The sequence below is a fragment of the Heteronotia binoei genome, chromosome 1, assembly GCF_032191835.1.
Source record: "Heteronotia binoei isolate CCM8104 ecotype False Entrance Well chromosome 1, APGP_CSIRO_Hbin_v1, whole genome shotgun sequence".
NCBI classification, from domain to species: Eukaryota; Metazoa; Chordata; class Lepidosauria; order Squamata; family Gekkonidae; genus Heteronotia; species Heteronotia binoei.
Window position 1 is genome coordinate 281086976 of NC_083223.1, and position 24731 is coordinate 281111706.

Below are 24731 nucleotides of genomic sequence, written 5' to 3' on the forward strand. Positions count from 1 at the left end.
TAATTCCCACTTTGGGGACACTGTGGAGGGGAAGCTATCTTGCCTGACCAAACCAGAGAGGAGAGAAAAGGGCATCCACCTCAGAGAGAAGGACACAGTCTATATTAGACAGACAAGGCAGAGGCGAGGGAAGAAGATATTGGATTTATATCCCGCCCTATGCTCTGAATCTCACAGAGCTGATCACAATCTCCTCTACCTCCCCCGCGCCCCACAACAGACACCCCGTGAGGTGGGCGGGGCTGAGAGAGCTCTCCTAGAAGCTGCCCTTTTAAGGACAACTCTGCGAGAGCTATGGCTAACCCAAGGCCATGGCAGCAGCTGCAAGGGGAGGAGTGGGGAATCAAACCCAGATAAGAGTCCACACACTTAACCACTGCACCAAACTGGCTCTCTGGGAGAAGTCATATGTGAAGAATCTCCCCTCACGACAGCCCTGGGAGGTTGGCTGAGCTGAAATTAAGAGCAGCTGACCTACGTTTCAGAGAACAGCCATATTGGTCCACAGTAGAAGAGCTGGATTCAAATTAGTAGCGCCTCAGAGACCAAGAAGGCGGCCCTGTGGCGCAGAGTGGTAAAGCAGCAGTACTGCAGTACTGTGGTCTGAACTCTCTGCCAGTTTGGTGTACTGCTTAAATGTGCGGACTCTTATCTGGGAGAACCGGGTTTGATTCCCCACTCCTCCCCTTGCACCTGCTGGCATGGCCTTGGGTCAGCCAGAGCTCTCTTCTCTGGGAGAACCGGGTTTGATTCCCCACTCCTCCCCTTGCACCTGCTAGCATGGCCTTGGGTCAGCTATAGCTCTGGCAGAGGTTGTCCTTGAAAGGACAGCTGCTGTGAGAGCCCTCTCAGCCCCACCCACCTCACATGGTGTCTGTCGTGGGGGTGGAAGGGAAAGGAGATTGTGAGCCGCTCTGAGACTCTTCGGAGTGGAGGGCGGGATATAAATTCAATATCATCATCTTCTTCACTCCTCTACATGCACCTGCTGATGTGACCTCGACTCAGTCACAAGTTCTCGCAGAGCTGTTCCTCTCAAGAGCTGTTTCTGTCAGAGCTCTCTCAGCCGCACCTGCCTCACAGGGTGTCTGTTGTGGGGAGGGAAAGGGAAAGGAAATTGTAAGAACATAAGAGAAGCCATGCTGGATCAGGCCAGTGGACCATCCAGTCCAACACTCTGTGTCACATAAGAACAGAAGAGAAGCCATGTTGGATCAGGCCAATGGCCCATCCAGTCCAACACTCTGTGTCACATAAGAACAGAAGAGAAGCCATGCTGGATCAGGCCAGTGGACCATCCAGTCCAACACTCTGTTCTCACAGAGTGGCCAAAAAACCCAGGTCCCATCAGGAGGTCCACCAATGGGGCCAGGACACTAGAAGCCCTCCCACTGCTGCCCCCCAAGCACCAAGAATAAAAAGCATCACGTGCCCCAGACAGAGAGTTCCATCTATGCCCTGCGGCTAATAGCCACCGATGAACTTCTGCTCTAAGATTCCTTCGGGTAGTGAAGGGTGGGGTATAAATCCAATCTTTTATTCTTCTAGCTTCTTTGTTTCACATGCAAATACCAGTGTAGGAAATGAAAACAGAATCAACGGGGAATGGGTTTTAGCCAAGGGGAGAGAGAGAAAGAAAGAAAGAAAGAAAGAAAGAAAGAAAGAAAGAAAGAAAGAAAGAAAGAAAGAAAGAAAGAAAGAAAGAAAGAAAGAAAGAAAGAAAGAAAGAAAGAAAGAAAGAAAGAAAGAAAGAAAGAAAGAAAATAAATTTGAATAAACAATATTTTGGATAGAAACACCACCAGAACTTTTAAAAGCACGAAATTTAACCTGTGCTAGAGCAGAGTTCCCAAACTTTTTGGAGCTCTAGGGTTGCCAAGTCCAATGCAAAAAATGTCTGGGGACTTTGGAGGTGGAGCCAGGAGACTTTGGGGGTGGAGCCAGGAGACTTTGGGGTAGAGCCAGGAGACATTGGGGGTGGAGCCAGGAGACTTGGGGGGTTGGAGCCAGGAGACTTTGGGGGTGGAGCCAGGAGACTTTGGGGTAGAGCCAGGAGACATTGGGGGTGGAGCCAGGAGACTTGGGGGGTGGAGCCAGAAGACATTGAGGTGGAGTCAGGAGCAAGGGTGTGACAAGTGAACTCCAAGGGAGTTCTGGCCATCACATTTAAAGGGACAGCACACCTGTCCAATCATTTTGAAACTTGGGGGGTTCTTTGGGGAGAGGCACTAGATACTATACTGAAAATTTGGTGCCTCTACCTCAAAACACAGCTCCCCCAGAGCCCCCGAAACCTCTAGATCAATTCCCCATTATACCCTATGAGAATCGATCTCCACATAGGGAATAATGAAGTGTTCAGCAAACGTTCCCCCCCCCCCCCTGTTTCTGGCGACTCTGAAGCGAGGAATTGGCCTCTCTACTCACGAGTTGCTGCCAACTTCTTCCAAGTAACACAGACACCCCGTCGCATGAGGAAGCCTTTCCAATCGGAGACTGGAGCCTTCGGAGGGGAAAAATCACATGGTGGCTTTGGGGGCAGGGCTCCCCCCCCCCCGGCCAGCTGACTGGGGGCGGGAAGGAGCCTGGGAAAGCGGAAGAACCCCCGCTGGGACCTGGGGATTGGCAAGCCTATGGAGCTCGCAGTCACCTTTGGAATTCTGAACGCAGCATGGTGGGCACACCAAAAATGGCTGCTGCAGGAAGTGGAGACAGCCACAAAACGGTGGCCCAGCTGACTTTCAGTCAATGGTGGCTGTGGTGTCAGCTGCTGCCAAAGCGACGTTTTAAAAAAACTGAACAGTCAATCAGAAACCTTGCTGGAAAAAAGCTGGCCGAGAGTCAGTTTGGTGTAGTGGTGAAGTGTGCAGACTCTTATCTGAGAGACCCGGGTTTGATTCCCCCACTCCTCCACTTGCACCTGCTGGAATGGCCTTGGGTCAGCCAGAGCTCTCGTAGGAGTTGTCCTTGAAAGGGCAGCTTCTGTCAGAGCTCTGTTGTGGTGTCTGTTGTGGGGAAAGAAGATAAAGGAGATTGTAGGCCGCTCTGAGCCTCTGTCCTTGAAAGGGCAGCTTCTGGGAGAGCTCTCAGCCCCACTTTCCTCAAAGTGTGTGTGTTGTTGGGGAGGAAGATAAAGGAGATTGTAGGCCGCTCTGTGCCTGTCCTTGAAAGGGCAGCTTCTGTGAAAGCTCTCTCAGCCCCACCTACCTCAACGGGTGTTTGTTGTTGGGGAGGAAGAGAAAGGAGACTGTAGGCCGCTCTGTGCCTCTGTCCTTGAAAGGGCAGCTTCTGTGAAAGCTCTCTCAGCCCCACCTACCTCAATGGGTGTTTGTTGTTGGGGAGGAAGAGAAAGGCGATTGTAGGCCGCTCTGAGCCTCTGTCCTTGAAAGGGCAGCTTCTGGGAGAGCTCACAGCCCCACTTTCCTCAAAGTGTGTTTGTTGTTGGGGAGTAAGATAAAGGAGATTGTAGGCCACTCTGTGCCTCTGTCCTTGAAAGGGCAGCTTCTGGGAGAGCTCTCTCAGCCCCATCCGCCTCACAGGGCGTTTGTTGTGGGGGAGGAAGATAAAGGAGATTGTGAGCCACTCTGAGATTCAGAGTGGAGGGCGGGATATAAATCCAATATTTTTCTTCTGCCCACTTTCTAAAAAACACCATGCCGGTGTGCGGTGCCCATGGGCATAACGTTAGGGACCCCCGCTCCAGATTCTCTGGGGCAGGACTCCAGAAAAAGCTTTTCCCGTAAGAAAACAAACCAGCTCTTAGCGTGAAGATTGCAAAAGTCAAAGTGCTTTCCACGGGGCACTCCGAAGGAGCTGCCATTGTGGAGAATTATTCCAGGCAGGTGGCGAGGGGCTGAGTGGGTGAATTCTAACCTGCTCTCTGTGTATTTATACCCCCCGCAGGGCTCAGCAGATGAAACGGAGACCAGAACGGATCAGGTTGCGAGAAAGTTTGGAAAGGCTCCCACAAGGCAGAGGGAAGAGGCCGACTCTTATATAGGGCCACTCCTCCTATTCCTCCCCCATCTGTCCGTCCTTCGGCAGTTCAGCCTGTCACATGTCTCTCGAAAGCTACGAAGGCGCCACTCCAGCCGGCCGGCCTCCTCCTCCCGTCAGCTCACACCCTTTAGCTGACATGGACAGCTGGGGGAAAAGGTCACAGGCCCTAAAGTTCACGCTGAGCTGGTGATGGAGCTGACATATTAGAAGGGCGGCTGAGGAGGGCCACGCTGTTCCAGGCACGTTCGGGGAGGCTGGAGGGAAAGCGTACACCCCGGACGACGGCTCGGTTCGAGAGCCAGTTTGGTGTCGTGGTTAAGTGTGCGGACTCTTATCTGGGAGAATCGGGCTTGATTCCCCACTCCTCCACTTGCACCTGCTGGCATGGCCTTGGGTCAGCCAGAGCTCTCTTATCTGGGAGAACCGGGTTGGATTCCCCACTCCTCCACTTGTAGCTGCTGGAATGGCCTTGGGTCAGCCAGAGCTCTCTTATCTGGGAGAACCGGGTTTGATTCCCCACTCCTCCACTTGCAGCTGCTGGAATGGCCTTGGGTCAGCCAGAGCTCTATCATCTGGGAGAACCGGGTTTGATTCCCCCCTCCTCCACTTGCACCTGCTGGAATGGCCTTAGGTCAGCCATAGCTCTCTTATCTGGGAGAACCGGGTTTGATTCCCCACTCCTCCGCTTGCAGCTTCTGGAATGGCCTTGGGTCAGCCATAGCTCTCTTATCTGGGAGAACCAGGTCTGATTCCCCACTCTTCCACTTGCACCTGCTGGAATGGCCTTGGGTCAGCCAGAGCTCTCTAATCTGGGAGAACCGGGCTTGATTCCCCCCTCCTCCACTTGCAGCTGCTGGAATGGCCTTGGGTCAGCCATGGCTCTGGCAGAGGTTGTCCTTGAAAGGGCAGCTGCTGTGAGAGCCCTCTCCAGCCCCACCCACCTCACAGGGTGTTTGTTGTGGGGGAGGAAGGTAAAGGCGATTGTAGGCCGCTCTGAGACTCTGTCCTTGAAAGGGCAGCTGCTGTGAGAGCCCTCTCAGCCCCACCCGCCTCACAGGGTGTCTGTTGTGGGGGAGAAAGGGAAAGGAGATTGTAGGCCGCTATGAGACTTTGTCCTTGAAAGGGCAGCTTCTGGGAGTGCCCTCTCAGCCCCACCCACCTCACAGGGTGTCTCTTGTGGGGAGGAAGGGAAAGGAGATTGTAGACCACTCTGAGACTCTGTCCTTGAAAGGGCAGCTTCTGGGAGAGCCCTCTCAGCCTCACCCCCCTCATAGGGTGTCTGCTGTGGGGGAGGAAGCGAAAGGAGATTGTGAGTCGCTCTGCGTCTCTGAGATTCAGAGTGAAGGGCAGGGGTATAAATCCAATGTCATCTTTTTCTTCTAAGAAAACTCACGTTCCTGCGGATACACACAGATGGGGCGTCAATTAAGCCAGCCCGGGTCTCTTTTTATATTTATCAAAGCGTTTGCTCTTTAATTCCTATTTCCTGTCTCGCCGCTGACACCACTTCCAAAAGCACCGTCTGTGGAGAACTGCACAAAACATCTTCCGGGTGTTCCCTCAGGAAGGAAGGAAAAAAAGGGGGGGGGGGATCGCATCAAGAGAGAGCCGGTCCTGGAGGCTCCTCTTCATCAGAGTCAAACTCCACATTCTCGTCTTTCACCCACTTCCCGGAGCTCTCTTGGATCCATCCGGAGCTGCAGGAGGAAAAGCTCATGTCACTGATCATTGGCCTCTAGTGATCTATCTGCCCGGTAGGTTTCTCTCCCACCCTTCCTTGGTGAGGCAAATACAGAATTTCCTTCCCTCGTTTTATTTTAACAACCCTGTTGCGGAGAGAGAGAGTAACAGGGCGTATTTGCATGCCCGAGTGGCCCAAAATCTGGCACAGGGCGCACACAAACAAAAATCTGCCTTCTACTGGTCCATCAAAGTCAGTATTGTCTGCTCAGACTGGCAGCAGCTCTCCAGGGTCTCAAGCTGAGGTCTTTCCCATCACCTACTGCCTGGTCCTTGTAACTGGAGATGCCGGGGATTGAACCTGGGACCTTCTGCATGCCAAGCAGAGGCTCTGCCACTGAGCTATGGCCTCTCTCTATGGCTCTCCAGAGTCTCAGGCAGAGGTCTTTCCCATCACCTCCTGCCTGGTCCTTTTAGCTGGAGATGCCGGGGATTGAACCTGGGGTCTTCTGCATGCCGAGCAGATGCTCTGCCACTGAGCTATGGCCCCTCTCCAGGGTCTCAGGCTGAGGTCTTTCCCATCACCTCCTGCCTGGTCCTTTAACTGGAGATACTGGGGATTGAACTTGGGACCTTCTGCATGCCAAGCAGAGGCTCTGCCACTGAGCTATGGCCCCTCTCCAGGGTCTCAGGCAGAGGTTTTTTCCATCATTTTCTGCCTGGTCCTTGTAAGTGGAGATGCCGGGGATTGAACTTGGGACCTTCTGCATGCCAAGCAGAGGCTCTGCCGCTGAGCTATGACCCTTCTCTGTGGCTCTCCAGGGTCTCAGGCCAAGGTCTTTCCCATCACCTACTATTTGGCCCTTTTTAACTGGGAGATGCCGGGGATTGAACCTGGGACCTTCTGCATGGCAAGCCCCAGACCCTAGCTCTGAGCCACAGCTGGAAAGCAAGAACTCTCTTGGTTCTAATCCACCCTGATGGTTTTCTGCTCTTCAGACCCAGGTACGCCTGCCCACCTACCTTTTCAACCGCAGATAATGTTCCAGGGCCTGCCGCTTCTCCGGAGTGAGGTCTTCAGGCTCTGAAGCGGGCGTCGGGATGGAAGAGGCCTTCCCTTTGGGCGTCTTCTTGCACCTCCGAGAAGTTTCTTTCTGCAAACCTGGGATGGAGAGAGCGCCGGGTAAGAGGCCGGCTTCCCCCTGCAACAGCACAGCCCACGAGGTTCCGCCTGGAGCCGAGAGATATGCCAAACATGCCGCCGATTCCCTTGGCCCCTCTGATGTGCTCCTGCTCCTCCAGTCTCCGTGCAAAAGCAGGGCTTTTTTTGTGACAGGAACTTTGAGTCCTGACTAGTACTTAAGAGGGGAGACCACCAAGAAGTCCCTGCTGGTGAACCTCCAGATGGCTCCTGATTATTAAGTCTCTTGTCATAGGCAGGTTTCCTCTTGCCACAGGAGGTGGTGACAGCTGCAAGCATAGCCAGCTTCAAGAGGGGATTGGATAAAAATATGGAGCAGAGGTCCATCAGTGGCTATTAGCCACAGCATATTGTTGGAACTCTCTGTCTGGGGCAGTGATGCTCTGTATTCTTGGTGCTTGTGGGGGGTACAGTGGGAGGGCTTCTAGTGTCCTGGCCCCACTGGTGGACCTCCTGATAACACCTGGGTGTTTTTGGTCACTGTGTGACACAGAGTGTTGGGCTGGATGGGCCATTGGCCTGATGCCAAAAAACACACAAGGTCTAAAGGGAACACTCTGTCTGGGGCACTGATGCTCTGGCGTCTTGATGCTTGGGGGGGGGCAAGAGTGGGAGGGCTTCTGGAGTTCTGGCCCTGCTGGCGGACCTCCTGGTGGCCTCTGGGTTTTGGCCACTGTGGGAACAGAGTGTTGGACTGGATGGGCCACTGGCCTGATCCAACATGGCTTCTCTTATGTTCTTATGTCTGCAGCAGTGATGCTCTGTATTCTTGGTGCTTGGGGGGCAAGAGTGGGAGGACTTCTAGTATCCTGTCCCCACTGATGGACCTTCTGATAGTACCTGGGTTTTGGCCACTGTAGGATGCAGCCATTGGCCTGATCCAACATGGCTCCTCTTATGTTCTTATGTGACACAGAGTGTTGGACTGGATGGGCCATTGGCCTGATCCAACATGGCTTCTCTTATGTTCTTATGTCTGCGGCAGTGATGCTCTGTCTTCTGGGTGCTTGGGGGGCAAGAGTGGGAGGGCTTCTAGAATTCTGGCCCCACTGGTGGACCTCCTGGTGGCCCCTGGGATTTGGTCACTGTGTGACACAGAGTGTTGGACTGGATGAGCCATTGGCCTGATCCAACAAGGCTTCTCTTATGTTCTTAAGAGCAGATGTCCATTAATGGCTATTAGTCACAAGGTACAGTTGGAACACTCTGATAGGAGCAGTGATGCTCTGACTTCTTGGGGCTTGGGGGTTCACAGTGGGAGGGCTTCTGAAGTTCTGGCCCCACTGAGAGCACCTGAGTTTTGGCCACTGTGTGACACAGAGTCTTGGACTGCATGGGCCACTGGCCTGGTCCAACATGGCTTCTCTTGTTCTGAAACGAAGAAACCTATTTATTTATTTAATTTTTGCCCTTGCCTTTCTCCACCATGCAGACCCAAAGTGCCTTATGTCAGGCGTGGCCAAGGGTAGCTCTCCAGATGTTTTTTTTTGCCTACAACTCCCATCAGCCCCAGCCATCCTGGCTGGGGTTGATGGAAGTTGTAGGCAAAAAACATCTGGAGAGCTACCCTTGGCCGCCCCTGCCTTATTTCATTCACCTCTCCTCCAGTTTATCCTCACAACAGCCCCATGAAGTAGGCAGAGGGTCACCCTGTGAGCTTCCATGGCGCAAGTGAGTATTTGAACCTGGGGCCCCCAGATACCAGCCCCAACTCACTCAACCAGTACACCACACTGGCTCTCCAGCTGACCGAGAGAGCTGCCAGATTTTATTCGGAACCGAATTGTGGCTGCCGACAGGCAGATGGCGTCCCCTCTTCCCCAGCCAGTTTGCAGTAGTGGTTAAGTGTGCGGACTCTTAACTGGGAGAACCAGGTTTGAATCACCACTCCTCCCCTTGCAGCTGCTGGAATGGCCTTTTGTCAGCCATAGCTCTCGCAGGAGTTGTCCTTGAAAGTGCAGCTGCTGTCAGAGCTCTCTCAGCCCCACCTACCTCACAGGGTGTCACTTATGGGGGGAGAAAATAAAGAAGATTGTAAAGCCAGTTGGTGTAGTGGTTAAGTGTATGGACTCTTATCTGGGAGAACGGGGTTTGATTCCCCACTCCTCCACTTGCAGCTGCTGGATGGCCTTGGGACAGCCATAACTCTCATAGGAGTTGTCCTTGAAAGGACAGCTTCTGTCAGAGCTCTCTCAGCCCCACCTACCTCACAGGGTGTCAGTTGTGGGAGAAGAAGATAAAGAAGATTGTAAAGCCAGTTTGGTGTAGTGGTGAAGTGTGTGGACTCTTATCTGGGAGAACGGGGTTTGATTCCCCACTCCTCCACTTGCACCTGCTGGAATGGCCTTGGGACAGCCATAGCTCTCATAGGAGTTGTCCTTGAAAGGACAGCTTCTGTCAGAGCTCTCTCAGCCCCACCTACCTCACAGGGTGTCAGTTGTGGGGGAAGAAGATAAAGAAGATTGTAAAGCCAGTTTGGTGTAGTGGTGAAGTGTGTGGACTCTTATCTGGGAGAACCGGGTTTGATTCTCCACTCCTCCACTTGCAGCTGCTGCAATGGCCTTGGGTCAGCCATAGCTCTCTTATCTGGGAGAACCGGGTTTGATTCCCCACTCCTCCACTTGCACCTGCTGGAATGGCCTTGGGTCAGCCAGAGCTCTCTTATCTGGGAGAACTGGGTTTGATTCCCCACTCCTCCACTTGCAGCTGCTGGAATGGCCTTGGGTCAGCCATAGCTCTCTTATCTGGGAGAACGGGGCTTGATTTCCCACTCCTCCACTTGCAGCTGCTGCAATGGCCTTGGGTCAGCCATAGCTCTGGCAGAGGTTGTCCTTGAAAAGGCCAGCTTCTGTCAGAGCTCTCTCAGCCGCATCCACCTCACCTCTGTTGTGGGGGGAGAAGATATAGGAGATTGTAAGCCACTCTGAGACTCTGATTCAGAGAGAAGGGTGGGATATAAATCTGCGGTCTTCTTCAGTTTTCACTCACTTGTGGCTGTGTGAGCCAATCCGGGCAGATGTGCGCTGGAAGTGGCGTCCACCCCGATGGGTCCGTCTCTGTCCCTCTGAGTTGCACTGCTAGGTTTGCACAGCTCCGCTCCCTCTGGGGCTCTGACGTCAGGACTGGTCCCTGAACAGCCCAAGCCAGGATCACTTCCTGCAGACCTATCCCAAATGGCACATCAAAAATAGAGGAAGCTACAGGCTGTGTTGCCGTGGAGACAGCAACAGCATCCCTATATCCCACATGGGCCAACAGACCATTTAAACCAGGGGTGTCAAACATGCAGCCTGGGGGCCGAATCAGGCCCCCCAGAGGGCTCCTATCAGACCCTCGAGCAACTGGCTGTCATCTGCTTCCTTCTCCCTCTCTTTTGCTTCCTTCTGCATGCTTTGCCAGGCTTGCTCAATGGCACAGGGGCTACAGAGCAAAGTCTCTATTTTCTCCATTGGCTGAGGCTCCTCCCTTGGGGAGAGGAATAGCTTGCTTTGCCAGGCTTGCTCAATCGCACAGGAGCTACAGAGCAAAACCTCTATGTTCTCCATTGGCTGAGGCTCCTCTCTTGGGGAGGAAGGGGGGGGGAAGGAGAGCTTGCTTTGCCAGGCTCCCTCAATCGCATAGCAGAGCTACTGAGCCAAGCCTCTCTTCCTTCTATTGGCTGAGGCTTCTCCCTCTCCTGGTTCCCTGGGGAAAGAAGGAAAGAGCCAGAGCTTCCTTTGCCCAGTCCTCTAGATCCCATGGGAGAAATAATAATAATAATAATAATAATAATAATAATAATAATAATAATAATACAAAGAAATACAAAGAAAGCACCTTTAAGACCAACGAGTGCTAACGTTTTAAGCATATTTTAAGTTTTTAGAAAACAAAATATTTAATTGTGTTTGTCTGTGTCCTTTATAAAGTTTATATCTCTGCTACCTGATCTTAAATAGATACACACATGGCCCGGCCCGGCCCAACCCAATATGGCCCGGCCCAACCAGGTCTCATTTACATCAGATCCAGCCCTCATAGCAAATGAATTTGACACCCCTGATTTAAACATTTATTTATTAACACATTTATATCTTGCCTTTCCTGACGGTTCACTGGGCTGCTCCACATTCTCGTTTCCTGTTTCTTCCTTGCTGCGGTTCCGCACTGCATGCCTTTTGCTTCCTCTAGCCGTCGTTTCGGCATTACATCGATTTATGCCTGCCATTAAAACCTGCAGTTTAAACCCGCGGGGAGGATCTGCTGGACATACACTGATGTAATGCTGAATTGGCCACTAGAGGCAGCAAAGCACGCACAGAACAGAACGCCTCCCCGCCCCCCCACCAAGAAACAGGACCTTCCGTTGTGAGCTAAATGAGCCCTCAAAAATAAATAAATAAATAGGAACGCTTCATGAATTTGCATGTCATCCTTGCGCTGGGGCCATGCTAATCTTCTCTGTATCGTTCCAGTTTTTAGCATACGTGGTGCCAAAGCGAGCACACGAGCTAAATGAGAATGCGGAAAGGCCCAATAAGAGTTAAAAATATCTTTCGTTGAGACCAAAAATAAAACTGCCGCCCAACATCTGTTCCCTCCCTAACCCCTGAAAACAGCTGTCTCCAATCTTTTTGGCACCAGGGACCGGTTTGGCACCAGAAACCAGGGGGATGGTTTTGGGATGATATAACTGTGCAATTTATTTCGATTAGTTTGGTGTGGTGGTTAAGTGTGAAGGCTCTTATCTGTGAGAACCGGGTTTGATTTCCCACTCCTCCACTGCTGGAATGGCCTTGGGTCAGCCATAGCTCTCGTAGGAGTTGTCCTTGAAAGGGCAGCTGCTGGGAAAGCTCTCTCGGCCCCACTCACCTCACAGGGTGTCTGTTGTGGGGGAGGAAGGCAAAGGAAATTGTGAGCCACTCTGAGACTCTGGCATTTGGAGTGGAGGGCAGGATATAAATCCAGCAGCTGCTTTAGCTGCTGATTAAATAAGAGCCCTGTGGCCGTGGCGCAGAGTGTTAAAGCTGCAGAACTGCAGTCCTAAGCTCTGCTCATGACCTGAGTTCGATCCCCGGCGGAAGCTGGGTTTTCAGGTAGTCGGCTCGAGGTCAACTCAGCCTTCCATCCTTCCGAGGTTGGTCCAAGGAGTCCCCAGTTTGCTGGGGGGAAAGCTTAGTAGAGGACTGGGGAAGGCAATGGCAAACCACCCCTTAAAAAGTCTGCCGTGAAAACGTTGTGAAAGCACCGTCACCCCAGAGTCGGAAACAACTGGTGCTTGCACAGGGGACCTTTCCTTTCCTTTATTACTTATCTGTCAGAACGTCTATTGTTCATTTTGATTGTTTTATCATGTTGGAAGCTGCCCTGAGCCCACTATGGGAAAGGGCGGCCTACAAATCTACAGAAATAAATAATGTTGTCTTATTATAATAATTATTACTACATTGTAATATATAATGAAATAACTATACAACTCACGGACTGGTTGCTAACAGGCCACGGACCGGTACCGGTCCACGGACCAGGGCTTGGGGACTCCTGCCTTAAAAGACACCTGCTATTCAAACCTCTTTGGCTGTACCGTTCCCATAAATGGGCCTCCTGCTCAGCTCTCCTGAGAAAGGCACCTGTTCCGTCGACAGCAGCTGTTGTACGGCGCGGTTTTCAGCAAAGCATTCTGGGCTATTTTCTTGGTCTGCAGGAGCAAAGGAGCAGGGCCCGGGGCAGCCTAGAAAAAGGAAACACAGCGGCCACGATCCGGCATGGAAATTAACCCCTCTGGAATGCCCCAGGTCCGTACTGGACAGCAGGGCTGATTCTATCAAAGCGAACTGGAACACAGACGGGGGGCGGGCCCTTCTGGGGCCAGAGTGGAGCAAGAAATCACAGCGGCATGAACAGCCCCAAAGTCATCCCTATACAAAGAATCATAGAGTTGGAAGGGGTCCCTCATGGTCATCTAGTCTTACAAGGTGATGCATGGGATAGAGAAGGTAAAGAAAGAAGTCCTTTTCTCCCTTTCTCACAATACAAGAACTTGTGGACATTCAATGAAACGGCTGAGCAGTCGGATTAGAGCTGATAAAAGGAAGCCCTTCTTCACCCAAAGGGTGATTGACACATGGAATTCACTGCAAGCATCGACAACTTCAAGAAGGGTTTGGATAAGCATCTGGAGCAGAGGTCCATCAGTGGCTCTTAGCTACAGCTTATCGTTGGAACTCTCTGTCTGGGGCAGTGATGCTCTGTATTCTTGGTGCTGGGGGGGGGCACAATGGGAGGGCTTCTAGTGTCCTGGTCCCACTGATGGACCTCCTGATGGCACCTGGGTTTTTTGGCCACTGTGTGACACAGAGTGTTGGACTGGATGGGCCACTGGCCTGATTCAACATGGCTTCTCTTCTGTTCTTATGTCTGGGGCAGTGATGCTTTGTATTCTTGGTGCTTGGGGGAGCACAGTGGGAGGGCTTATAGGGTCCTGGTCCCACTGATGGATCTCCTGATGGCGCCTGGGTTTTTTTGGCCACTGTGTGACACAGAGTGTTGGAATGGATGGGCCACTGGCCTGATCCAACATGGCTTCTCTTATGTTCTTATGTGACACAGAGTATTGGACTGGAGGGGCCACTGGCCTGATCCAACATGGCTTCTCTTATGTTCTTCTGTGACACAGAGTGTTGGACTGGAGGGGCCACTGGCCTGATCCAACATGGCTTCTCTTATGTTCTTCTGTGACACAGAGTGTTGGACTGGAGGGGCCACTGGCCTGATCCAACATGGCTTCTCTTAAGTTCTTATGTGACACAGAGTGTTGGACTGGAGGGGCCATTGGCCTGATCCAACATGGCTTCTCTTATGTTCTTATGTGACACAGAGTGTTGGACTGGATGGGCCACTGGCCTGATCCAACATGGCTTCTCTTATGTTCTTCTGTGACACAGAGTGTTGGACTGGAGGGGCCACTGGCCTGATCCAACATGGCTTCTCTTCTGTTCTTATGTGACACAGAGTGTTGGACTGGAGGGGCCATTGGCCTGATCCAACAGGGCTTCTCTTCTGTTCTTATGAGACACAGAGTGTTGGACTGGAGGGGCCACTGGCCTGATCCAACATGGCTTCTCTTATGTTCTTCTGTGACACAGAGTGTTGGACTGGAGGGGCCATTGGCCTGATCCAACATGGCTTCTCTTAGTCCAATCCCAAGCACCATGCAGGAAATTCACAAGCACTTCCCCCTAAGGATCCCCGTTGCTGTCCGATAGCCATCTAGCTGCTGTTGAAAAACCTCCAAGGAAGGAGAGCCCACCACCTCCCGAGGAGGAAGCCTGTTCCACTGAGGAACCACTGTAACGGTCAGGAAGTTCTTCCTGATGTTTAGCCAGAAACTCTTTTAAGTTCAACCTGCTGGTTCTGGTCCTACATGAAGCTGCCTTCTACTGAATCAGACCCCCCTGGGTCCATCAAAGTCAGTATCTTCTACTCAAATTGGCAGCAGCTCTCCAGGGTCTCAAGCAGGAGTCCATCTCTTCACTCACTGCCAGATGCCGGGGATTGAACCTGGGACCTTCTGCATGCCAAGCAGATGCTCTGCCACTGAGCCACGGCCCCTCACCAAAACATGAAGCTGACTTCTACTGGATCAGACCATTGGTCCATCAAGATGAACATATAAACATATGAAGCTGCCTTCTACTGAATTAGACCCTGGGTCCATCAAAGTCAGTCTTGCCTTTTCAGACTGGCAGTGGCTCTCCAGGTCCTTGAGGTTTTTCACACCTACTTGCCTGGACCCTTTCTAGTTGGAGATGCCGGGGATTGAACGTGGGACCTTCTGCTTACCAAGCAGATGCTCTGCCACTGAGCCACAGTCCCTCCGCATGGTGAGGGGTCTGGAGACCAAGTCCTATGAGGAAAGTTAAAGAAGCTGGGCATGTTTAGCCTGGAGATGAGGCGGCTGAGAGGTGATAGGATCACCCTCTTCAAGTACTTGAAGGGCTGTCCTATAGAGGATGGTGTGGAATTGTTTTCTGTGGCCTCAGAAGGTAGGACCAGAACCAAGGTTGGACCTCCTTGGGAGGTGGTGGGCTCTCCTTCCTTGGAGGTTTTTATGCAGAGGCTAGATGCCATCTGACAGCAATGAGGATCCCGTGAATTTAGGGGGAGGTATTTGTGAATTTCGTTCATTGTGCTATTAAATCAGAAGAGTTTCTGGCTCAACATTAGGAAGAACTTCCTGACCGTTAGAGCGGTCCCTCAGTGGAACAGGCTTCCTCGGGAGGTGGTGGGCTCTCCTTCCTTGGAGGCTTTTAAGCAGAGGCTAGATGGCCATCTGACAGCAATGAGGATCCTGTGAATTTAGGGGGAGATATTTGTGAGTTTCCTGCATTGTGCAGGGGGGTGATACCCCTGGAGGTCCCTTCCAACTCCATAATTCTATGATTCTAAGATCTGCTTGGACCGGCAGCGGCTCTCCAAGGCCTTAGGTCCTTCACATTGTCTGGTACTTTGACCTGGAGATGCCGGGGATTGAACTTGGGATCCTCTCCGTGCCAAGGAGATGCTCTGCTCGTGGCCACAGCTTCCCCCTGCCTTTCTGACAGTGACTCAGCTGTAAAATATTTGGGAACATCAGGAAGTGTCTAAGACCCACCTGGGCGCCTCTTTCCTCTGCCTGGAGGTAGGCCTGGTGCTGGCGTTTCTGTACTTCGTTCTCAAGGGAACGTTTCTTCCCGTAGAACTTCTGCAAGCCTAGCAAAAAAAAAAAAAAAGAGAGAGGAGGAGGGAGAAAGACGCTGGAGGAGGACGCCGGATCACGTGCAGTTCTGGGTTCTAATCTCTGCTCAGCCAAGGACTTTGCCATTGCCCTCAGGAGGTCAAGTGTGGGCACAGGGTTTCAGAAGACTTACTAGCCAGGTGCTTCTTTCCAGATCGATGGACGGCGAGCATGTCAAGAGTGTCAAACACGGGCCTGTGGAAGCACATGGTGCAGGCGTACCTGTAAGGAGGGGGAAAGAGCAAAGGGAAGATAACTTAGAAGCTACCCTCGTGATACCGCAGCGATCCCCTCCCAATTCCCTTCCTAATAATCCCCAGCATAGCGCTGGCCTTTTTTTAATTGCAGTCGCACACTGTCTCGACATTTTCAATGAGCTCTCTACCATGTCTCCAAGATCTCTTTCTTGGTCAGTTATTGAATATATTTACAGTTAGGATTTTTGGCCGCGCTGGGCATGGCTTTGCACTTGGCCACGCTGAGCCTCAGTTGCCACACTGACGCCCAATCGTCCAGCCTAGACAGATCCCTCTGGAAACTGCTCAGCATTCGGGTTAGAACGGATGAAACGAAGTCCTTCTTCACCCAAAGGGTGATTAACATGTGGAATTCACTGCCATAGGAGGTGGTGGTGGCTACAAGCATAGCCAGCTTCAGGAGGGGATTGGATAAAAATGTGGAGCAGAGGTCCATCAGTGGCTGTTAGCCTCAAGGTCTAGAGGGAACACTGTCTGGGGCAAGTGAAGCTTTGTCTTCTTGGTGCTTGGGGGGCACAGTGTGAGGGCTTCTAGTGCCCTGGCCCCACTGATGGACCTCCTGATGGCACCTGGGTTTTTTGGCCACTGTGTGACACAGAGTGTTGGACTGGATGGGCCACTGGCCTGATCCAACATGGCTTCTCTCATGTTCTTATGTGACACAGAGTGTTGGACTGGAGGGGCCACTGGCCTGATCCAACATGGCTTCTCTTATGTTCTTATGTGACACAAAGTGTTGGACTGGATGGTCCATTGGCCTGATCCAACATGGCTTCTCTTATGTTCTTATGTGACACAGAGTGTTGGACTGGATGGGCCATTGGCCTGATCCAACATGGCTTCTCTCATGTTCTTATGTGACACAGAGTGTTGGACTGGAGGGGCCACTGGCTTGATCCAACATGGCTTCTCTTATGTTCTTATGTGACACAGAGTGTTGGACTGGATGGGCCATTGGCCTGATCCAATATGGCTTCTCTTCTGCTCTTATGTGTGACACAGAGTGCTGGACTGGAGGGGCCACTGGCCTGATCCAACATGGCTTCTCTTATGTTCTTATGTGACACAGAGTGTTGGACTGGAAAGGGCCATTGGCCTGATCCAACAGGGCTTCTCTTATGTTCTTATGTGACACAGAGTGTTGGACTGGATGGGCCATTGGCCTGATCCAATATGGCTTGTCATGTTCTTATGAGACATAGAGTGTTGGACTGGAGGGGCCATTGGCCTGATCCAACATGGCTTGTCATGTTCTTATGAGACACAGAGTGTTGGACTGGAGGGGCCATTGGCCTGATCCAACATGGCTTCTTTTATGTTCTTATGTGACAGAGTGTTGGACTGGAGGGGCCATTGGCTTGATCCAACAGGGCTTCTCTTATGTTCTTATGTGACACAGAGTGTTGGACTGGATGGGCTATTGGCCTGATCCAACATGGCTTCTCTCATGTTCTTATGTGACACAGAGTGTTGGACTGGATGGGGTATTGGCCTGATCCAACATGGCTTCTCTCATGTTCTTATATGACACAGAGTGTTGGACTGGAAGGGCCATTGGCCTGATCCAACATGGCTTCTCTTATGTTCTTATGTGACCCAGAGTGTTGGACTGGAGGGGCCATTGGCCTGATCCAACAGGGCTTCTCTTATGTTCGTATGAGACACAGAGTGTTGGACTGGGTGGGCCATTGGCCTGATCCAACATGGCTTCTCTTATGTTTATTTATTTTTATTTATTTATTTATTTAAGATTTATATCCCGCCCTTCCCACGAGTGGCTCAGGGCGGCTTCCAGTAGTAGATCCAGCAAAATTACAATATTTAAACATATAAAGGGATCAGCATTTAAAACAGATAAAAACAGATAAAACCATAGTTATCAATAAACATTAATAAATATTTCAACTGTATATAAAAGAAATCCGGCAAGTTACGTTAAAATTCTCAAGCTAGGTATAGGCTAGCCGGAAGAGGGTCGTCTTACAGGCCCTGCGGAACTGAACAAGGTCCCGCAGGGCCCTCACCTCTTCCGGCAGTTCTTACGTGACACAGAATGTTGGACTGGAGGGGCCATTGGCCTGATCCAATATGGCTTCTCTTATGTTCTTATGGAGCGCCCTGAACAACAAAACGTTGTCTGCTCTGACCTGCCATCTCTCAGAAGCAAGGCTTCGTCTTCCGGGATGTAATGAGCCAGAAGATCAGCAACTCTTCTTTTCTAGAAAAAAAGAAGAGGAGTAGAAAAGTGAATGTAATGCTCCTGAAGAACAATATTTCTCAAATCCCGAGAGACCCCCTTTGGACCATTTCCACACATGTAGATGACGCATATGAAGCTGCCTGAAAACTCAGACCATTAGTCCTGTCTGCTCTCCGCAGGGGTCTTCCACTTCAGCTCCTACCTGATCCTTTTGGCTGGAGATGCTGGGGATCAAACCTGGGACTTTCTGTGTGCCAAGCAGAGGCTCTACCACTGAACCATGGCCCTTCCCCACCCTTGGTGTCCAGAGGTCAGTATGGTCTACTCAGACTGGCAGCAGCTCCCCAGGGCCTCAGGCAAAGAACGTTCTTTTTCACAACACTTCCTGCCTGGTTCTTTTTAACTGGAGATGCTGGGGATTGAACCTGGGACCTTCTGCATGCCAAACAGACGCTCTGCCACTGAGCTATGGCCCCTCTCCATGGCTCTCCAGAGTCTTAGGCTGAGGTCTTTCCCATCACCTCCCGCCTGGTCCTTTTAACTGGGAGATGCCGGGGATTGAACCTGGGACCTTTTGCATGCCAAGCAGACGCTCTGCCACTGAGCTATGGCCCCTCTCCATGACTCTCCAGAGTCTTAGGCTGAGGTCTTTCCCATCACCTTCTGCCTGGTCCTTTGAACTGGAGATGCTGGGGATTGAACCTGGGACCTTTTGCATGCCAAGCAGACGCTCTGCCACTGAGCTATGGCCCCTCTCCATGACTCTCCAGAGTCTTAGGCTGAGGTCTTTCCCATCACCTTCTGCCTGGTCCTTTGAACTGGAGATGACTGGGATTGAACCTGGGACCTTCCGCATGCCAAGCAGAGGCTCTGCCACTGAGCTATGGCCCCTCTCCATGGCTCTCCAGAGTCTCAGGCTGAGGTCTTTCCCATCACCTCCTGCCTGGTCCTTTTAACTGGGAGATACTGGGGATTGAACCTGGGACCTTCTGCATGCCAAGCAGAGGCTCTGCCACTGAGCTATGGCCCCTCTCCATGGCTCTCCAGGGTCTCAGGCTGAGGTCTTTCCCATCACCTTCTGCCTGGTTCTTTTTAACTGGAGATGCTGGGGATTGAACCTGGGACCTTCTGCATGCCAAACAGAGGCTCTGCCACTAAGGTATGGCCCCTCTCCATGGCTCTCAGGCTGAGGTCTTTTCCACCACCTCCTGCCTGGTCTTTTTAACTGGGAGATGCCGGGGATTGAACCTGGGACCACGATCGAGTCCCCCCACCCCGGCAAGGCACCCATTTTCTCCAGGGGAACCCCTCCCTGTAGTCTGGAGACCAGTTTTAATTCCGGGAGATCTTCAGGGTGTCCCTTCCCCCAAGAAAAACTAATGTGATGCAGTGGTTAAGTGTGTCAGACTAGACAGTGGAGGCCAAATCTGGTTAAGGTAAGAGCCTCATAGAATAAACGTCAGATGTTTGAGAGAAGGAAGGAAGGAAGGAAGGAAGGAAGGAAGGAAGGAAGGAAGGAAGGAAGGAAGGAAGGAAGGAAGGAAGGAAGGAAGGGAGGAAGGGAGGAAGGGAGGAAGGGAGGAAGGGAGGGAGGGAGGGAGGGAGGGAGGGAGGAAGGAAGGAAGGAAGGAAGGAAGGAAGGAAGGAAGGAAGGAAGGAAGGAAGGAAGGAAGGAAGGAAGGAAGGAAGGAAGAGAGAGATGAGGAGAGAGTGGCGAAAAGAATGCAACTTTAAATGCATTCTCCAAGCCACCAGCTAGCTTGGCTTGGGTTCTAAAGAGAGAACTGCCTTCTCCAAACCAACTAATGGGGTAGTGGGGGCTTTGAGAGCCACACAATAAGTGTGAAAGGGCCACATGTGGCTCCCAAGCCACAGTTTGCCCACCCCTGTGGTGGTATCTGGGAGACCCAGGTTCGAATCCCAAGGAAGCTCACTGGGCGGCTTTGACCCGTCCCACCTTCTCGGCCTGGTCTACCTCCTGGGGTTGTTGTGAGGCTAAGAATGGAGGTGAGAGGAGGGGATTTCCTGCTGGAGGTTTGGGGCTGGAGCCCGGGTAAGGAAAGGACTTCCACCTGAGCCCGACTCCAAGGCAACCCTTTCTTCCAGGGGAAATTATCTCTGCAGGGCAGGGCTCAGTTGCCATTCCGGGAGATCTCTGGGCTCCACCTGGAGGTTGACAACACTACAGGGAGAAGCTCTTCCTGAGCCCCAGCTAGAGTTGCCAATCCCCAGGTGGGGGCAGGGGATCCCTTGGAGGCCCTCCCCCCACTTCAGGGTCATCAGAAGGCTGGAGGGGGGAGGGAAATGTCTGCTGAGACCGATTCCCATAGGGGATAATGGAGAATTGATCCACGGGTATCTGGGGCTCAGGGGAGGGGGGCTATTTTTTCAGGTAGAGGCAGCAAATTTTGAGGTAGAAGCATAGCATAGCTCTCCTCAAAACACCCTCCAATTTTCAAAAAGACTGGACCAGGGGGTCTAATTCTCTGAGCCCCCAAAGGAGGCGCCCCTCGCCTTCATTATTTCCAATGGAGGGAAGGCATTTCAAAGGCGCGAGGTCCTTTTCAATGTGCCCGCCAGAGCTCCCTTTGGAGTTCAATTGTGCTTGTCACACCCTTGCTCCTGGCTCCACCCCCCAAAGTCTCCTGGCTCCACCCCCAAAGTCTCCTGGCTCCATCCCCAAAGTCTCCTGGCTCTACCCCCAAAGTCCCCAGATATTTCTTGCATTGGATTTGGCAACCCTAGCCGCGGCAGCTTCTGAAGGTTTCAAGGGGTGCCCTTGCATCTCCAGGACCCCCCCCCCCCCATGCACCTGCCCATGCCGCTCACCTTGAGCACACTGAGCTGGCTGGAGTCGTCTCCTTCCCTCTTGAACGACATCCTTGCCTTCCTCTTGCACTGGTGGGTATGCCCGCCCGCCAGGACTACGACTCCCGGCATGCCCCTGGCACCACGCCCCTTCCCACCACCAATCAGGCCGCGCACACTACATTTCCCAGAGTGCCCTTGGGGAGAAAGGCATGGGAAACAGGGCTGAGTTTCCCAGCACGCTCCTGGCTAAGCCGCTCAAAGCGTTTCCCGGCGTGCTTCGCGACCAATAGCGCACGCTGATTTGCTAGAAAGTCTGCCCGCTGAGACTACATGTCCCAGAATGCTGTTGGTGTCCTCTTTGCTTTGATCTGGGGGCTGTTTTCGCAGGGTGCGTTGGGGATTCCCCAGTTTTGGGGGGCGAGGCGGGGCGGGAAGGCTGCACGTGAAACCGTTTGGCAATTCATTTGGATTTCCAGAGCTGGGTAATGGAGTGCAACCTAGGAGTTAGGGTTGCCAAGTCCAATTCGAGAAATATCTGGGGACTTTGGGGGTGGAGCCGGGAGACTTTGGGGGTGGAGCCAGGAGCAGGGGTGTGGCAAGCAGAATTGAACTCCAAAGGGAGTTCTGGCCATCACATTGAAAGGGACCACAATCCTTTTAAATGCTTTCTCTCCATTGGAAATAATGAAGGATAGGGGCACCTTATTTTGGGGCTCATAGAATTGGACCCCCTGGTCCAATCCTTTTGAAACTTGGAGGGTGTTTTGAGGAGAAGCATTGGATGCTATGCTGCAAATTTGGTGCCTCTACCTCAAAAAAACAGAGTCCCAGATAACCGTGGATCAATTCTCCATTATACCCCATAAGACTTGGCCTCTACTGGGAACAATGGAGTGCCCACTGCCCAGCAGACATTTCCCTCCCCCCTCGCTTTCTGATAACTCTGAAGTGGGGGGAGAGCCTCCAAATAGGGGGGGCGGGGTCCTCTGTTTCCACCTGGGGATTGGCAACCGTATTCTGATCTGGAGACTTCCCCCAAAATGCATTGTTGACTCTCCAGAGGAACTGGTTGGCCCCTGTGTGAGACAAGAGGCTGGACTAGATGGACCCTCCCTGGTCTGACCCAGCAGGGCTCTTCTGAGGTTCTTCTCAGGGGAAGGCCTCGGCCTCTCTGCCCTGTTGTTGGCCCTCCAGAGGGACTGGCTGGCCCCTGTGTGAGACAGGAGGCTGGACTAGATGGACCCTCCCTGGTCTGACCCAGCAGGGCTCTTCTGATGCTCTTCTCAGGGGAAGGCCTCAGCCTCTCTGCCCTGTTGTTGGCCCTCCAGAAGAACTGGCTGGCCACTGTGTGAGACAGGAGGCTGGACTAGATGGACCCTCACTGGTCTGACCCAGCGGAGCTCTTCTGATGTTCTTCTCAGGGGAAGGCCTCAGCCTCTCTGCCCTGTTGTTGGCCCTCCAGAGGAACTGGCTGGCCCCTGTGTGAGACAGGAGGCTGGACTAGATGGACCCTCCCTGGTCTGACCCAGCAGGGCTCTTCTGATGTTCTTCTCAGGGGAAGGCCTCAGCCTCTCTGCCCTGTTGTTGGCCCTCCAGAGGGACTGGCTGGCCCCTGTGTGAGACAGGAGGCTGGACTAGATGGACCCTCCCTGGTCTGACCCAGCAGGGCTCTTCTGATGTTCTTCCCAGGGGAAGGCCTCGGCCTCTCTGCCCTGTTGTTGGCCCTCCAGAGGAACTGGCTGGCCACTGTGTGAGACAGGAGGCTGGACTAGATGGACCCTCCTGGGTCTGACCCAGCAGGGCTCTTCTGATGCTCTTCTCAGGGGAAGGCCTTGGCCTCTCTGCCCTGTTGTTGGCCCGCCAGAGGAATGTAATGTGTTACATGTTTGAGCCCACCCCAGGGAGGTCGGGGTATAAATCGAATTAAACACAAACATAAATCAAACCCCTGAGAAACCTCTGCCCTCATTTTAACCCAGAGACTGAACAACAAAAGCATTACAACAGGCTCTCTATTTATTGCACTTCACTCCCAGGATAACTAACGGGATTTAGTCCATGGATATCAGTCTGCTTTATATTCCTTTTCGTTGTTGTTTCAGGCCAGTCAACACAAACTAACAATCACCAGACCCCCACCTTGTGATTCTTCTAATCTGCTCAAACACAGTTCCGTGACTCTGCATACTAACCAGTGTTCCCTCTAAACTGAGTCAGCGTGAGCTCGCTCACAGATTTTTAGCCTCCGGCTCAGATTTTTAGCCTCCAGCTTAGCTCAGGAAAGATGACCCCAGAGCGTTCTGATTTATGTAGCAGCTCACAACTTTCACACCAGTAGCTCACAACTTTAATGTTAGTGTGGCAGGAGGCTAAAATTATAGCTCACAAAGTAGCTTTTTTTGCTCACAAGACTCCGTAGCTTAGAGGGAACGTTGATACTAACTCACTGCCCTCTTTCTCTATATTTAGGACTGCTGGCCATTCCATACTATTGTCTGATGAAGTGTGCTTCGAGCACACAGAAGCTGACGTTCTGAATACAACTTTGTTGGTCTTAAGAGAGCCAGTTAGGTGCAGTGGTGAAGTGTGTGGACTCTTTATCTGGGAGAACCGGGTTTGATTCCTTACTACTCCACTTGCACCTGTTGGAATGGCCTTGGGTCAGCCATAACTCTGGCAGAGGTTGTCCTTGAAAGGGCAGCTGCTGGGAGAGTCCTCTCAGCCCCACCCACCTCACAGGGTGTCTGTTGTGGGGGAGGAAGGGAAAGGAGATTGTGAGCCACTCTGAGACAAGAGTAGTCCAAGTGGAGGGCAGAATATAAATCCAATGTCTTCTTCTTCTTCTTCTAACTGGACTCTTGCTTTCTTTGCAGTAAAACAGCTCCTTTGAGAACAAAGTGTAGAACCAAATTGTATTCTGGGTATAAGCTTTTCAGAAGTGTGCATGCACATGAAAGCTTATTTGCAGGATTAAACTGGGTTGACTTGGTTTGAAAGGGGCCCCTAGACTGCAGCAGAGAGGCTGTTTACCTGACACAAGAAGCCTCTTTGCCATTTTGCCAGGGGAGCCACGCCCCTTGCACCTTGGACTACAATTCCCAGCATGCCTTTGGGGGCATCCCCCCCCCTCCCTTCTCCCCTCCCCCTCTCCTTGGCACTGACTGTGAAATGTTGGAGGCAGCCCTGAGGCGGCTTCCAAAGCAAAATCCCTAAACCCGGACCGCCATCCACACGAGAAGGACCATGAAAATCTATCTGGTGGATTGCATCCCTCTCGCTCTCTCCCCTTTAAAGACGTTCACTAGCTTGGGGTTTTTTTTTTGCCCGTCAGGACTACGACTCCCGTCATCCTTTGCAAGAGGCCGGTTGTGCAGCGTGCATGCTGGGAAATGTAGTTTCCGCGCTGTTGTTTTCTTCCTTTCCCCCCCGCCTGGATTTGAGCGGGTGGGCGGCGCGTCTATACTTTCAAACTGCATTAACCTGTAAGTCGGAGAGAGAGGGAATTGCTCACGTTGCGCAGAGCTGCAGCAAGCAAATGGGAAGGAAAGGCTCTGTGCAAAACACAGACTACAACTCCCACGAGCCGTTGCGCGAGGGCGGGGCCCCGAGTCGGCAGGGTGCTGTTCAACTGTCTACCCGAGAATCGCAGCAGTTGGGTTCTAACTGCTAGATTCTTTTTTTTTTTTGCAGGCTGGTCTTTGCAAGAGAATTTCCTAGTCTGGCTTTGGAAGGAAGACGGGCGGAGAGACTGGCCTAGGGGGAGAAAGAGGATCCTTTGGGGGGGGGGGGGGTCCGCCACCGACCTCTGAGAGACGGGGCAGCCCCTCT

General features: G+C 52.3%; 1 protein-coding gene and 1 non-coding gene across 2 annotated transcripts; both read right to left on the bottom strand.

Moving 5' to 3' along the window:
• Positions 1-5443: 5443 nt before the first annotated feature.
• On the bottom strand, positions 5444-21120 carry SCNM1 (sodium channel modifier 1). Its single transcript, XM_060256353.1, has 8 exons — positions 20922-21120; positions 18040-18110; positions 15769-15857; positions 15513-15610; positions 12490-12590; positions 9869-10044; positions 6703-6841; positions 5444-5696 (listed from the first exon to the last, which is right to left on the bottom strand). Exons 1-8 carry the CDS (start codon positions 21030-21032, stop codon positions 5597-5599), a joined length of 885 nt encoding a protein of 294 aa, XP_060112336.1. The 5' UTR covers positions 21033-21120; the 3' UTR covers positions 5444-5596.
• On the bottom strand, positions 11258-11365 carry LOC132589221 (U6 spliceosomal RNA). The gene has a single exon (XR_009556559.1). It is a non-coding gene; the product is annotated as a U6 spliceosomal RNA (small nuclear RNA).
• Positions 21121-24731: the final 3611 nt, after the last annotated feature.